This window comes from Staurois parvus, unplaced genomic scaffold, assembly GCF_062004578.1.
Source record: "Staurois parvus isolate SC_StPar_1 unplaced genomic scaffold, SC_StPar_1.0 ptg000090l, whole genome shotgun sequence".
Lineage (NCBI taxonomy): Eukaryota > Metazoa > Chordata > Amphibia > Anura > Ranidae > Staurois > Staurois parvus.
The window spans coordinates 872,704-888,606 of NW_028317886.1; the positions used below are offsets into that span (position 1 = coordinate 872,704).

The 15,903-nt window shown below is 48.2% G+C and overlaps 1 protein-coding gene across 1 annotated transcript in view; it reads left to right on the forward strand.

The window, feature by feature from the left end:
- Nucleotides 1–15,903, forward strand: part of DDX60 (DExD/H-box helicase 60) — a 186,578-nt gene that overhangs the window by 110,166 nt on the left and 60,509 nt on the right. Inside the window, exon 27 of the mRNA XM_089670348.1 lies at nucleotides 7,007–7,159. Coding sequence (XP_089526474.1) covers nucleotides 7,007–7,159 — 153 coding nt within the window. The remainder of the gene's footprint in view (nucleotides 1–7,006; nucleotides 7,160–15,903) is intronic.

Here is a 15,903-nt window from a genome sequence, read left to right on the forward strand (position 1 = left end):
AATTCCCATTGTAGGTGCATTCCCACTCTGAGAGACAGAATTAAAAAAAAAATTCAGGAAATGACATTGTATGATTTTTAAAGAATGTATTTGTCTTGCACTGCTGAACATAAGTAGTTGAACACATGAGAAAATCAGTGTTAATATTTGGTACAGAAGCCTTTGTTTGCAATTACAGAGGTCAAACGTTTCCTGTAGTTCTTGACCAGGTTTGCACACACTGCAACAGGGATTTTGGCCCACTCCTACACACAGATCTCCTCTAGATCTGTCAGGTTTCGGGGCTGTCGCTGAGCAACACAGAGTTTCAGCTCCCTCCAAAGATGTTCTATTGTATTTAGGTCTGGAGACTGGCTAGGCCACTCCAGAACCTTGATATGCTTCTTACGGAGCCACTCCTTGGTTATCCTGGCTCTGTGCTTCGGGTCGTTGTCATGTTGGAAGACCCAGCCACGGCCCATCTTCAGTGTTCTGACTGAGGGAAGGAGGTTGTTGCTCAAAATCTCACAATAAATGGCCCCATACATCCTCTCCCTAATACAGTGCAGTCGTCCTGTCCCCTTCGCAGAAAAGCACCCCCAAAGCATGATGTTACCACCCCATGCTTCACAGTAGAGATGGTGTCCTTGGGATGCAACTCATCCTTCTTTTTCCTCCAAACACGACGAGTGAAGTTTAGACCAAAACGTTCTACTTTGGTCTCATCTGACCACATGACTTTCTCCCATGCCTCCTCTGGATCATCCAGATGGTCATTGGCAAACTTCAGACGGGCCTGGACATGTGATGACTTGAGCAGGGGAACCTTCCGTACAATGCATGATTTGAAACCATGACGGTGTAGTGTTCTACCGACAGTAACCTTTGAAACTGTGGTCCCAGCTCTCTTCGTGTCATTGACCAGCTCCTCCCTTGTAGTTCTGGGCTGATTCCTCACCTTTCTTTTCATCAGTGATACCCCACGAGGTGAGATCTTGCATGGAGCCCCAGCCCGAGGGAGACTGACAGTCATCTTTAGCCTCTTCCATTTTCTAACAATTGCTCCAACAGTTGATCTATTTTCACCAAGCAGCTTGGCAATTGCCCCATAGCCCTTTCCAGCCTTGTAGAGGTCCACAATTTTGTCTCTGGTGTCTTTTGACAGCTCTTTGGTCTTGCCCATGGTAGTAGTTGGCGTCTGACTGACTGTGGGGTGGACAGGTGTCTTTAAAGAGCTCAGACAGGTGATATTTAGTTAGATTAATGAGTGGAGTAGAGGTAGACTTTTAAAAGGCACAGTAACAGGTCTTTGAGAGCCAGAATTCTTGCTGTTTCCTAGGTGTTCAAATACTTATGTTCAGCAGTGCAAGACAAATAAATTCTTTAAAAATCCTACAATGTGATTTCCTGAATTTTTTTTAAAAATTCTGTCTCTCAGAGTGGGGATGCATCTACAATGTGAATTTCAGACCCCTCCATGATTTCTAAGTGGGAGAACTTGCATAATCGCAGGGTGTTCAAATACTTCTGTTCCTCACTGTATAATAAACATACAAACATAGAAGAGTGACGGCAGAAAAAAAAAGACCAAGTGGTCTATTGAGTTTGACCCTTTTTTATGTTTCAATAGTTTTTATTGAACAATTTTTTAAACAACAGGTAATACAAATGAACAATGTCCTGTCAAAATATCTAGATTATATTACAACACAATGCAAATAACAAAGTTTATTGGACATAAAACAGTTATCAGGAGACTAAGACTCTGTAGAGTAGTTCCTAGATTGTAAGCTCAAAGGAGCAGAGCCCTCCTATCCCTCTTGTATTGAACTTTATTGTTGCTGTATTGTCTCCCATTATATTGTAAAGCGCTGAGCAAACGGTTGGCGCTATATAAATCCTGTATAATAATAATACTAATAGTTATTGGATAATCTAGACCAAGGTCCATAACCCTTATCTGCCATATACAGGGGATTGGCACAGTGGTAGGGAAGGGAAGAGAGAGGGAACTGGGGTGGGAAGAGGGAGGGAACTGGGAGGGGAAGGTAGGAAGTGTAGTGGAAGAGAAAGGGGAAGAACTACTGTTCATGGACCTGAATTTACACACAGAGTAATTGTCATTTAAGACAGGACAAATGTTGTAGGACATATAGGGATTGGGCGTGATCCACCCTAATAGACAAAAGAGAGAATGATGAGGAATAGAGAGAAGAGCATAGAAAAAGAGGAGAGGGTCAAGTTGAGGGACAAGAATATATTGAATCCACAGGTTCTATATTATTGTATAGTATAAAGGTGATCGTCATTAATCATAATCCAGTTAATTGATCCATTTTTTAAATTAATGTGTTTCATGTTTTTTTGTTACTTTTATGTCTGAGGATAGATCTATGTTTGTCCCATGCAGGTTTTAATCCACTTACTGTTGTCTAACTCACTACCTCTGCTGGAAGTCTATTCCAAGCATCATCTACCCTTTCAGTAAAATAATACTTTCTAAGATTCATTTTAAACTTTCCTCCTCCTAGTTTGAGGTCATGTTCCCGTGTTCTTGATCTTGGATTCCTATTGAAAATCCTGCACTCCTGACCATTATTCACCCTCTGAATATACTTAAAGGTTTCAGCCATGTCTCTCCTTTCCAATCTTGCTCCTAGACTGCACATATTAAGTTCCTGAAATCTCTCCTGATATGTTTTATCCCTCAGACCTTTTATCATTTTTGTTTCCTGTCTCTGGACTTGTTCTGTCTTATCAATATCTTTTTGTAAGGTCTTCAGACCTGGACACAGTATTCTAAATGAGGGCTTATAAAGACATAGTGGTGATCCCCCTTAGTGATGCATCTTTGAATTATGTATGCTATTCCCACTGCCTGGTCACACTGCTCACTTTGAAATCATCTGAAATAAGTACTCCAAAATCTTTTTCCTCTGTAATGCTGTCCAATATTGTACTCTGTCAAGACGTTATATTTCCCTAAGTGTATTATTTTACATTCAGAAACCTTGAACTGCAGTTTCCACTGCTTTGACCAATTTTCCAGCAATACTAAATCATGTTCTATGTTACAGACACCTTCAAGGTATTGCACAGCTTTGTGTCATCAAGAAATAGACATACCTTAACCAACCCACCCACCCTTTAGTTATATCACTTACAGATCTGGTATAGTAGCACTTGGAAGCTAGATTGTTTTGGGAGCAGTATTAAGGCCATACCAAGTTGTATTAACTGTCTAGATCAGGGGTGTCAAACTCAATTTCATCGTGGGCCACATCAACATTACGGTTGCCCTCAAAGGGCCGGTTGTATCCATAAGACTAGATGTCCAAAGCACCCCGCCCCCCCTTACATCAGATTTCAAGAGCCCCCTTACCAAAAGAAGTCTTGTGCTGCTGCCGGGAAGAAGCTAGAGGTGGAGCTGGGAAGCAGAAAGTGCAGGGTGTGGATGAGGACCAGAGGAGGGCTGCATGCTGAGCCCAGGGGAGGTGGAGACGAAGGGAGCTGAAAGTGCTGTTCTCCTCTCTGCTGCCAACTGTTGTGATGGAGGATGCAGAGGCGATCCTTTCCGCAGCTGCACAGAGAAGAGGAGGCGGTGCTGCAGCTGCAGGAGAAGTGCAAAGGCTGTATCAAATGGCCTATCGGGCTGGATTCGGACCACAGGCCTTGTGTTTGATGCATGTGGTATAGAGCGCAACCCTGGAAATGAATATCCATACTTTGTGTCACTGCATTGATAGCTCAGAAAGGAAAATGTTTTAGCTGAGAAGCAATGTCTCACTCTCAGCGCCCTCTGTGCTTATATATGGCTGTCTATTGTTTCAGCTAAAGGGTTAGCCTACCAAAGCTGTTCTGGTTTCCAGATTATATCAGCAGGTTGGATTTGTTACAATTTTTCTGGGGGAACAACATATCACTTTTTAAGCTAAGGAAAAACAAAAACAAAAATGGCGGTGCTTACATAGAGAATTATAGAGAGAAAGATATCTGTGGTTCCCTATTGCTGCAGCATGCACTTCTCTACATGTATGTGCTTTAAGGATATGTGAGCTTTAGCTATCTTTGGCAGCCATTACAAAGAGCTTTTCACTGACATTGTTGGATTTTTTGGCCCTACTTCTCTTATGAATCACAGGAGAGCACTTCATTCTACACTCCTGTGACCCATTTTTAGCTGACAGCAGGCTAAAGTCCGCTGCAGGTCCAGGCTGTGCACGGATCCCAACTTTAATGTCTCGATCCACCCAGATGCCTGACCGGCATCCAGCATACCATTGAGAGCTTGACCCCGATGCTCCCACCCTCTCCTATGCCTGGTGCTCTAATGAACACCGGAGTGGCAGAGCAGAGAGCTGGTGACTGACAATCACCAGCTCTCTGCTCACTAAAGACCAAGAACTAAGAATCAGTGGTCTTTGATCACTTGGTTCTTGTTCTTAGAAGTGGTGGAGGACAGATCAGAGCAATGCTGCATCCATTTACGTGAGTAAAAATGTTTGTTTTTTTACTATGCCAAACTCCTCTTTTAATGATTCTGCATTACAGAGAATGCTGCAAAAATGTAGATGTATACAGCTGAAGCCAGGTAAGCAAGAATCCATAGCATAGAAGGGAGAGCTTGAAAAAATTAAAAGAAAATCTCACCAGTGGATAAGACAAGATATTAGAAATCGCTATTTAATTCAACTCACCAGCATCGAACATAACTTAAATTACTGTTGATTATGATCTTTACTATTACTCACATCTTTTCAAAATGAGCAGCACAGTGGTGAAGTGATTAACACTTCTGCCTAGCATCACTAGGGTCATCGGTTCAAATCTCAACCATGGCACTACCTGCCTGGAGTTTGCATGCTCTCCCTGTGCCTGCATGGGTTTTCTCCAGGTTCTCCCGTTTCCTCCCACACTCCAAAGACATGCTGGTAGGTTAATTGGATCATGTTTAAATAATACTGTATGTATGAATGTGAGTTGGGGACCTTAGACTGTAAGCTCCTTGAGGACATTGATGGACAGTGCTATATAAGTACCTCAAATAAGTAAAATCAATAGATCCAATAAGCAAGTGTGTAACCAACCTTTAAAAAACTGACCTTACGGATTTATGCCAAATCTTACAGATCCCCTAGTTTGCCATATCACCCTAGTTTGTCATATAATCCCTTAGTTTGTCATATCATGTGAAGTGTTTGATTGAGCCCCAAAGGTGATTTGGCCCATGTCTGACTGTAATGCTGTACACAAGGCAATATTGTGGCAGTTCTAACCACTTTAAGTTAGCTTTTGTTCACAAGAAAAATCAAGTAGATCAGTACAACCTAGTTCAAACAGTTTTGTTCATTTAACAGTTTCAGTAGAAACTGTTGGTAATAGGTTGACTTGATCTATTGATTAGGCTGATTGAGAATGCCCCAAAATGGTCTAGTATATCAACACCATAAAAATTGTAGCAATGGAGTAATGACGGCTTGGAATCCCCACTCACTTGATCCCAGTGCAAAGTCAATACTAGTAGGTAGAACTAAATATATGGAATACTAATACATTTCTAAAACTGTGTTGGAGATACTGTATATCTTATTCTCCACCAAGTATCACAATGTTCATTATTTCACATTAGCGTATGGAGTTCCTTCGTTCTTCCATTGTGATATACAATATATATTGCCAAAAGTATTGGGACAGCCCTCCAAATCATTGGATTCAGGTGTTCCTGAATCACCTCCGTGGCCACAGGTCTATAAAATCAAGCACCTAGGCATGCAGACTGCTGCTACAAACATTTGTGAAAGAATGGGTCGCTCTCAGGAGCTCAGTGAATTCAAGTGTGGTACCGTGATAGGTTGCCACCGGTGCAATAAGTCCATCCGTGCAATTTCCTTGCCACTAAATATGCGTCGGTCAACTGTTAGTGGTGTTATAAAAAAGTGAAAACAACTGGGAACAACAGCAACTCAGCCATGAAGTGGTAGGCCACGTAACAATGACAGAGCAGGGTCAGCACCTGCTGAAGCGCACAGTGCGCAGAAGTCGCCAACTGTCTGCAGAGTCAATAGCTAAAGACCTCCAAACTTCATGTGGCCTTCAGTTTAGCACAACAACAGTGCGTAGAGAGCTTCATGGAATGGGTTTCCATGGCTGAGCATCTGCATCCAAGCCTTAAATCAACAGGTCAATGCAAAGCATCGGATGCAGTGGTGTAAAGCACACCACCAATGGTCTTTAGAGCAGTGGAGATGTTTTCTCTAGAGTGACAAATCATGCTTCTCTGTCTGACAATCTGATAGACGTGTCTGGGTTTGGCGGTTGCCAAGGGAACAGTACTTGCCTGCTTGCATTGTGCCAAGTGTAAAGTTTGGTGGTGGTGGGGGGGGGGTTATGATGTGTGGTTGTTTTTCAGTGGTTGGGCTTGGCTCCTTAGTTTCAGTGAAGGGAACTGTTAAGGCCTCAGCTTACCAAGGCATTTTGGACAATTTCATGTTCCCACCTTTGTGGGAACAGTTTGGGGATGGCCCCTTCCTGTTCTAAGATGACTGCACACCAGTGCACAAAGAAAGGCCCATAAAGACATGGATGAGTGAGTTTGGGGTCTAGGAACTTGACTGTCCTGCACAGACTCCTGACATCAACCCAATAGAACATCTTTGGGAAGAATTAGAGTGGAGACTACGAGCTAGGCCTTCTCGTTCAACATCAGTGCCTGACCTCACAAATGCGTTTTTGGAAGAATAGTCAAACATTCCCATAGACACACTCCTAAACCTTGTGGACAGCATTTCCAGAAGAGTTGAAGCTGTTATAGCTGTAAAGGGTGGGTTAACTCAATATTAAACCCTATGGACTAAGACTGGGATGCCATCAAAGTTCATGAGCGTGTAAAGGCAGGCATCCCAATACTTTTGGCAATATAGTGTATTTTGTGGATGAAGTATTAAATTTTTTTCAAACAATGTAACTTCTTTTATGCTTTATTTCTCTTTCACTAACAATTTGGAAATAATATATTCCCTGTTTGCAGACATTACTGGAAATGACTGAAAAGATAAAAACTGTGAGACATTCAGAAGAGCTGATATCTCTGGCAGAAAGAGGCATTGGATATCATCATGGAGCCATGGATTACAAAGCAAGGCGTTTTGTTGAAATGCTGTTCCGAATGGGACATATCAGGGTAAGCAACATATTATAAACAGCACCATGTAAAATTATTAAAAAGTGTATTATTATTATAATTTATAAATAAAGTGATATGTTCACTTTCATTTTTAATGTAAGAATGTAAATAATTCTAAATCAACATTTTTTTTTTCCTAAATAGGTTCTAACAGGAATTTTACACCTGAATGACAGGGTGATGTGCTTAGTATACTTTTGGGCAGGGATTAATCTTAACTTGAAGAAAATACTCACAATACCAATGGAAGCCGCTGTACAAAGCCCAAAACCTGCCTGTCTTAGTGGTTGGAGTGGTGGAGGTGTGGGGGGAAGGAACTTGTCATCTCTCACCATATGGAATAAACAAACAAGCCAGCCTCAATCCAATTACATCAGTCCTTATGCAACTTTATTGTTACAAGTAGAGATGAGCGAATCGAACTAGGCGAAGTGGAATTCGTTTCGAATATTAGAAAAATTTCGATTTGCGACGAATCCGAAAATTAGCATACTTCGGATGCGCGAATCGAAATTTTTCCTAAAATGGCGGCGACATGTGCGGCGACGGAGCGGGGATGTCTGGGAAGGCGCGCAGACAAGGCGCGCTGACCCATAATGCATTCATTCATGACACGTGATCGCATTAGCCAATCAGCAGCCAGCCAGCCAGCACTGTGTAATGGTCGAGCTATAAATGGCGGCCATTTTAGAATTCTCCATTTGCCTCCAGTCATTCAAGAGAGGCAGAGCTGTCTGTATTGAGGGAGAGAGTTAGGGACACAGAAACATTACTTAGGGCCAGAGAAACGTTACTTAGGGACACAGAAACGTTACTTAGGGCCAGAGAAACGTTACTTAGGGCCAGAGAAACGTTACTTAGGGCCACAGAATCGTTACTTAGGGCCACAGAAACGTTACTTAGGGCCACAGAAACGTTACTTAGGGCCACAGAAACGTTACTTAGGGCCACAGAAACGTTACTTAGGGCCACAGAAACTTTACTTAGGGCCACAGAATCGTTACTTAGGGCCACAGAAACGTTACTTAGGGCCACAGAATCGTTACTTAGGGCCACAGAATCGTTACTTAGGGCCACAGAAACATTACCTAGGGCCACAGAATCGTTACTTAGGGCCACAGAAACGTTACTTAGGGCCACAGAAACATTACTTAGGGCCACAGAAACTTTACTTAGGGCCACAGAATCGTTACTTAGGGCCACAGAATTGTTACTTAGGGCCACAGAATTGTTACTGAGGGACACAGAATTGTTACTCAGGGACAGACACAGAATTGTTACTCAGGGACAGACACAGAATTGTTACTCAGGGACAGACACAGAATTGTTACTGAGGGACAGACACAGAATTGTTACTCAGGGACAGACACAGAATTGTTACTGAGGGACAGACACAGAATTGTTACTGAGGGACACAGAATTGTTACTGAGGGACACAGAATTGTTACTGAGGGACACAGAATTGTTACTGAGGGACACAGAATTGTTACTCAGGGACAGACACAGAATTGTTACTGAGGGACACAGAATTGTTACTCAGGGACACAGAATTGTTACTGAGGGACACAGAATTGTTACTCAGGGACACAGAATTGTTACTCAGGGACAGACACAGAATTGTTCGGGAGGGACACAGAATTGTTACTGAGGGACACAGAATTGTTACTGAGGGACACAGAATTGTTACTCAGGGACACAGAATTGTTACTCAGGGACACAGAATTGTTACTCAAGGACAGACACAGAATTGTTACTGAGGGACAGACACAGAATTGTTACTGAGGGACACAGAATTGTTACTGAGGGACACAGAATTGTTACTGTGGGACACAGAATTGTTACTGAGGGACACAGAATTGTTACTGAGGGACACAGAATTGTTACTCAGGGACACAGAATTGTTACTCAGGGACAGACACAGAATTGTTACTGAGGGACACAGAATTGTTACTGAGGGACACAGAATTGTTACTCAGGGACAGACACAGAATTGTTACTCAGGGACACAGAATTGTTACTGAGGGACACAGAATTGTTACTCAGGGACAGACACAGAATTGTTACTCAGGGACACAGAATTGTTACTCAGGGACAGACACAGAATTGTTACTCAGGGACACAGAATTGTTACTGAGGGACACAGAATTGTTACTGAGGGACACAGAATTGTTACTCAGGAACAGACACAGAATTGTTACTGAGGGACACAGAATTGTTACTCAGGGACAGACACAGAATTGTTACTCAGGGACAGACACAGAATTGTTACTCAGGAACAGACACAGAATTGTTACTCAGGGACAGACACAGAATTGTTACTGAGGGACACAGAAGTGTTACTGAGGGACACAGAATTGTTACTCAGGGACACAGAATTGTTACTCAGGGACAGACACAGAATTGTTACTCAGGGACACAGAATTGTTACTCAGGGACACATAATCGTTGAATTAAAGAGTATGTCAGACAACATGCAGAGGAGTGGCAGAGGAGGCAATGTTTTAGGAGCGAGCAGACGTGGCAGCAGAGGAAGGGGTCGAGGCAGCACTAGTCGCAGCCAGAGGCCATTGCTCCCGGTGTCATCCAGCGGTCGTGTCTCCACCGACAACCCTGCCGTCATCGATTGGTTGGCTCGGTCGTCTTCCTCTTCCCAGGTCACCTCTGACACCTACAGCCAACGGTCGGTGGGTACGTCAGACACAACCGTTAGTTGGCATGGCCCGGGAGCAAGCCCACTGAAATCACGTGTCCTCGACCTGCCCCTGTCCTTTGGTGTTCCCTCACCAAGCGAAGTATCGCATGCTGTGGGCTCAGCCCCACTGTACAGTGAGGAAGAGCTAACAGAGGGCGGTCAGGAACGGGGGGAGACATCCGCCTCTTCAGCAGCCAGGCGAAGAAGTAGTGGCGAGGAGAGTGGCTCGGTAGCCGGTCTAGAGACAGGTCTGTCTCCTGACCCACACGCAGCCGAGGGGGCTAGTAGTGAGGCGGAGACCCTAATTGATGATGATGAGGCTGATCGCACTTGGCAGCCTCGTCGTCATCAGGCTATTGCTTCCGCATCATCAGGAGAAGAGGGTGGCAGCTTGGCAGCGAGCAAAACAGTCGGTGGGTTGCCCAGGAGGCAGCAGGGTCGCAGCAGTGTCAGTGGAGGCAAACGGCCACGGAGTAGAGCACCAGCTCCACTGCAGCCTACCACCACGGCCAGTAGTGGTGCCGGTGTGCACGGAGGAAGTAGCAGTCAGCCAGTGAGGAGTATCGGGGGCAAAGTTTCCTACTCGGCGGTGTGGCAATTTTTCGTCAAGCCGCCCGAGGAAGTAAACGTAGCCGTATGTCGACTATGTGGCCAGAAAGTCAAGCGTGGCCAGGGGGCCCATGTTGGGACTACAGCGTTGCGGCAGCATATGCAGCGTCGCCATTTGGTGGCCTGGGAAAACCGTGATATAGATACGGCGGTTCTGCCTGCCCCAGCCCCCGCTCCATCACCCGCTCCGTTACTTGCTCCGTCACCCGACGTCAATCGCCCTCTATCAGCCAGTCAAGGCTCCAACACCTCTGCTGAGGGGAGTTGTCGCTCGTTGGCATCTTCCGCTCGTTCAGATGCTCCTTCTCCTGCTACTCCTCTTCACGGATTCCGTCAGCAGTCTTTCTTGGAATCCGTTTCCAAGAGACAACAGTTTGCGAGCACGCACCCGACGGTGCAAAAGCTGAACGTCCTCCTGTCCAAGTTGCTGGTGCTGCAGTCCCTCCCTTTCCAAGTGGTGGACTCAGCACCTTTCCGAGAAATGATGGCTTGTGCCGCGCCACGGTGGAGAGTGCCAAGCCGTCATTTCTTCGCCAAAAAGGCAGTGCCAGCCCTGCATTCACATGTAGAAGAGATGGTGGGCCAGTCTTTGAGCATGTCGGTCTCTGCCAAAGTGCACGGCAGCGCCGACGTGTGGAGCTGTAACTACGGTCAGGGACAGTACATGTCATTTACGGCCCACTGGGTGAACGTGGTGCCGGCACAGCCGCACCAGCAACTTGGACAGGTCACGCCGCTTTTGCCTCCACGTTTGCACGTCCTTGGTCCACAAAAGATGTCCGCCTCTACCACCTCTTCTTCCGCCGTGTCCTCAGCCGCCACCCCCGTGCCAAGTCCCATTACCCGACCGGCATATCACATGGGCAGGGCGCAACGGTGTCACGCTGTGCTGCACCTGGTATGCCTTGGCGAACGTAGTCACACAGGGGAGGAACTTCTCAGTGTAATGAACAGAGAAATCGACAGATGGCTGTCTCCGCGCAAACTGAAAATCGGAACCATGTTGACCGACAACGGAAAGAACATGGTGTCTGCTCTGCGTCAAGGAAGGTTGTGCCATGCGCCATGCATGGCTCACGTGTTCAATCTGGTTGTCAAGCGGTTCCTAAAATCCACCATCCCACTGCAAGACATCCTTAAAATGTCACGTAAACTTTGCATGCATTTCAGCCATTCCTACACCGCAAAGCACACCCTCCTTGAGCTGCAGCGGCAGAACGGAATTCCACAGCATCGCCTGATCTGCGACGTTGCAACAAGGTGGAATTCAACCCTACACATGTTAGACCGCCTTTACGAACAGCGAAAGGCCATCACCGATTTCCTGATGTTACAAGCGGATAAAGGTACTCCCCTGTGTAACTTTGATGTCAGCCATTGGCAGCTCATGCGTGACACCTGCCGCTTGCTCAGGCCCTTTGAGGAGGCCACGCTATTCGTGAGTCAGCAGGACTATGGGATGAACGACGTCATTCCTCTGTTGCACGTCCTGGAACAAATGCTGTTAACAATGGCTGGTCAGGGTGCGGTAGACGTGGCGCACAGATCTCAACGCCACATGACCCCTGTGGGGGCAGGACAGGAAGAAGAGGAGGAGGTAGAGGAGGACATTTGTGCTCAGGAATTATTGAGTGAAATGGGTGGTTTTTCCACTCAGCGGACAGGAGTGGAGGAGCAGGAGCATCTGGTAGAGGAGGAGGAGGAGGAGACAGAGGACCCAGACGCACCGTGGCAGTATGCTGTGGAGATGGAAGCAGGGAGTCCCTCGCATTCCTTGGCACAAATGGCCCATAGCATGCTCGGTTGGTTGCGTAGCGACAGCCGAATAATAACCATCAGACAGAGGGATGACTTTTGGCTGTCCACCTTGTTGGACCCTCGCTACCGTTCAAAAATGGTGGCCTTTTTCACACCTGCTGAGAGGGAGGCCAAAATAACGTACTATAAAAACCACCTATGTAGTCAGTTGGTCTCTGCCTTTGTGCGCCAACATCCATCCTCAGACACTGTGGGCCCTGTGCGCTCGCGTTCTGCTGCCATGGCAGCAGGGGAGGGGTGGGGTGGTAGGAGCAGTGGCAGCTCCACCAGCAGCGGCTGCCTCAGTCTGCAGTCGATGATGAGTAGCTTTCTTCACCAGCGCAGTGAGGAAACTACTAACCAGCCGCAGCAGCATCAGGTGGACCTGGAGCAGGACCTCAAACAACAGGCTTGGGCCTACTTGGACAGCACCCTGCCAACCGAGGTAGACAATCCCCTTGACTACTGGGCAACGAAACTTGACCTTTGGCCCCAACTAGCTGAATTTGCCCTTGAAAGGCTGTCATGCCCGGCCAGTAGCGTGGCATCTGAGTGCGTGTTTAGTGCGGCAGGAGGTATTGTAACTCCGCGGAGGACACGACTGTCCACCCAAAGTGTGGAGAGACTCACGTTTGTGAAAATGAATCAGGCGTGGATTAGTCTGGATTTCAAACCACCAGTTCCTGACACAACTGACTAAATCCGCCATGAATCATGCCCCAAACATGTGTCACTTTCAGGTCTCCTCACACTGCTGGTGTGTTCCATTTTTTGTCATAGGGTGCTGGCAGATTACGGGCCTCCCATTGCTGCTGCCAGGCCCGTAATCTGCCGTGGGCCCCTGTACCGCCTCTTCATGCTGCTGCCAGGTCCAGAGTGTCTCATGGGTCCCTGTACGGCCTCCCATTGCTGCTGTCTCCATCGCCACACTCTGCCATGTGCCACTTTCAGGTCTCCTCACACTGCTGGTGTGTTCCATTTTTTGTCATAGGGTGCTGGCAGATTACGGGCCTCCCATTGCTGCTGCCAGGCCCGTAATCTGCCGTGGGCCCCTGTACCACCTCTTCATGCTGCTGCCAGGTCCAGAGTGTCTCATGGGTCCCTGTACGGCCTCCCATTGCTGCTGTCTCCATCGCCACACTCTGCCATGTGCCACTTTCAGGTCTCCTCACACACTGCTGGTGTGTTTCATTTTTTGTCATAGGGTGCTGGCAGATTACGGGCCTCCCATAGCTGCTGCCAGGCCCCTAATCTGCCATGGGCCCCTGTACCGCCTCCTCATGCTGCTGCCAGGTCCACAGTGTGTCATGCCATGTGCCACTTTCAGGTCTCCTCACACTGCTGGTGTGTTCCATTTTTTGTCATAGGGTGCTGGCAGATTACGGGCCTCCCATTGCTGCTGCCAGGCCCGTAATCTGCCGTGGGCCCCTGTACCGCCTCCTCATGCTGCTGCCAGGTCCAGAGTCTCTCATGGGTCCCTGTACGGCCTCCCATTGCTGCTGTCTCCATCGCCACACTCTGCCATGTGCCACTTTCAGGTCTCCTCACACACTGCTGGTGTGTTCCATTTTTTGTCATAGGGTGCTGGCAGATTACGGGCCTCCCATAGCTGCTGCCAGGCCCCTAATCTGCCATGGACCCCTGTACCGCCTCCTCATGTTGCTGCCAGGTCCAGAGTCTCTCATGGGTCCCTGTACGGCCTCCCATTGCTGCTGTCTCCATCGCCACACTCTGCCATGTGCCACTTTCAGGTCTCCTCACACACTGCTGGTGTGTTCCATTTTTTGTCATAGGGTGCTGGCAGATTACGGGCCTCCCATAGCTGCTGCCAGGCCCCTAATCTGCCATGGGCCCCTGTACCGCCTCCTCATGCTGCTGCCAGGTCCAGAGTCTCTCATGGGTCCCTGTACGGCCTCCCATTGCTGCTGTCTCCATCGCCACACTCTGCCATGTGCCACTTTCAGGTCTCCTCACACACTGCTGGTGTGTTCCATTTTTTGTCATAGGGTGCTGGCAGATTACGGGCCTCCCATAGCTGCTGCCAGGCCCCTAATCTGCCATGGGCCCCTGTACCGCCTCCTCATGCTGCTGCCAGGTCCACAGTGTGTCATGCCATGTGCCACTTTCAGGTCTCCTCACACTGCTGGTGTGTTCCATTTTGTCATAGAGTGCTGGCAGATTACGGGCCTCCCATTGCTTCTGCCAGGTCCCTAATCTGCCATGGGCCCCTGTACCGCCTCCTCATGCTGCTGCCAGGTCCACAGTGTCTCATGGGTCCCTGTACGGCCTCCCATTGCTGCTGTCTCCATCGCCACACTCTGCCATGTGCCACTTTCAGGTCTCCTCACACTGCTGGTGTGTTCCATTTTTTGCCATAGGGTGCTGGCAGATTACGGGCCTCCCATTGCTGCTGCCAGGCCCCTAATCTGCCGTGGGCCCCTGTACCGCCTCTTCATGCTGCTGCCAGGTCCAGAGTGTCTCATGGGTCCCTGTACGGCCTCCCATTGCTGCTGTCTCCATCGCCAAACTCTGCCATGTGCCACTTTCAGGTCTCCTCACACACTGCTGGTGTGTTCCATTTTTTGTCATAGGGTGCTGGCAGATTACGGGCCTCCCATTGCTGCTGCCAGGCCCGTAATCTGCCGTGGGCCCCTGTACCGCCTCCTCATGCTGCTGCCAGATCCAGAGTCTCTCATGGGTCCCTGTACGGCCTCCCATTGCTGCTGTCTCCATCGCCACACTCTGCCATGTGCCACTTTCAGGTCTCCTCACACACTGCTGGTGTATTCCATTTTTTGTCATAGGGTGCTGGCAGATTACGGGCCTCCCATAGCTGCTGCCAGGCCCCTAATCTGCCATGGGCCCCTGTACCGCCTCCTCATGCTGCTGCCAGGTCCACAGTGTGTCATGCCATGTGCCACTTTCAGGTCTCCTCACACTGCTGGTGTGTTCCATTTTGTCATAGGGTGCTGGCAGATTACGGGCCTCCCATAGCTGCTGCCAGGCCCCTAATCTGCCATGGGCCCCTGTACCGCCTCCTCATACTGCTGCCAGGTCCAGAGTCTCTCATGGGTCCCTGTACGGCCTCCCATTGCTGCTGTCTCCATCGCCACACTCTGCCATGTGCCACTTTCAGGTCTCCTCACACACTGCTGGTGTGTTCCATTTTTTGTCATAGGGTGCTGGCAGATTACGGGCCTCCCATAGCTGCTGCCAGGCCCCTAATCTGCCATGGGCCCCTGTACCGCCTCCTCATGCTGCTGCCAGGTCCACAGTGTGTCATGCCATGTGCCACTTTCAGGTCTCCTCACACTGCTGGTGTGTTCCATTTTGTCATAGAGTGCTGGCAGATTACGGGCCTCCCATAGCTGCTGCCAGGCCCCTAATCTGCCAAGGGCCCCTGTACCGCCTCCTCATGCTGCTGCCAGGTCCAGAGTCTTTTATGGGTCCCTGTACGGCCTCCCATTGCTGCTGTCTCCATCGCCACACTCTGCCATGTGCCACTTTCAGGTCTCCTCACACACTGCTAGTGTGTTCCATTTTTTGTCATAGGATGCTGGCAGATTACGGGCCTCCCATAGCTGCTGCCAGGCCCCTAATCTGCCATGGGCCCCTGTACCGCCTCCTCATGCTGCTGCCAGGT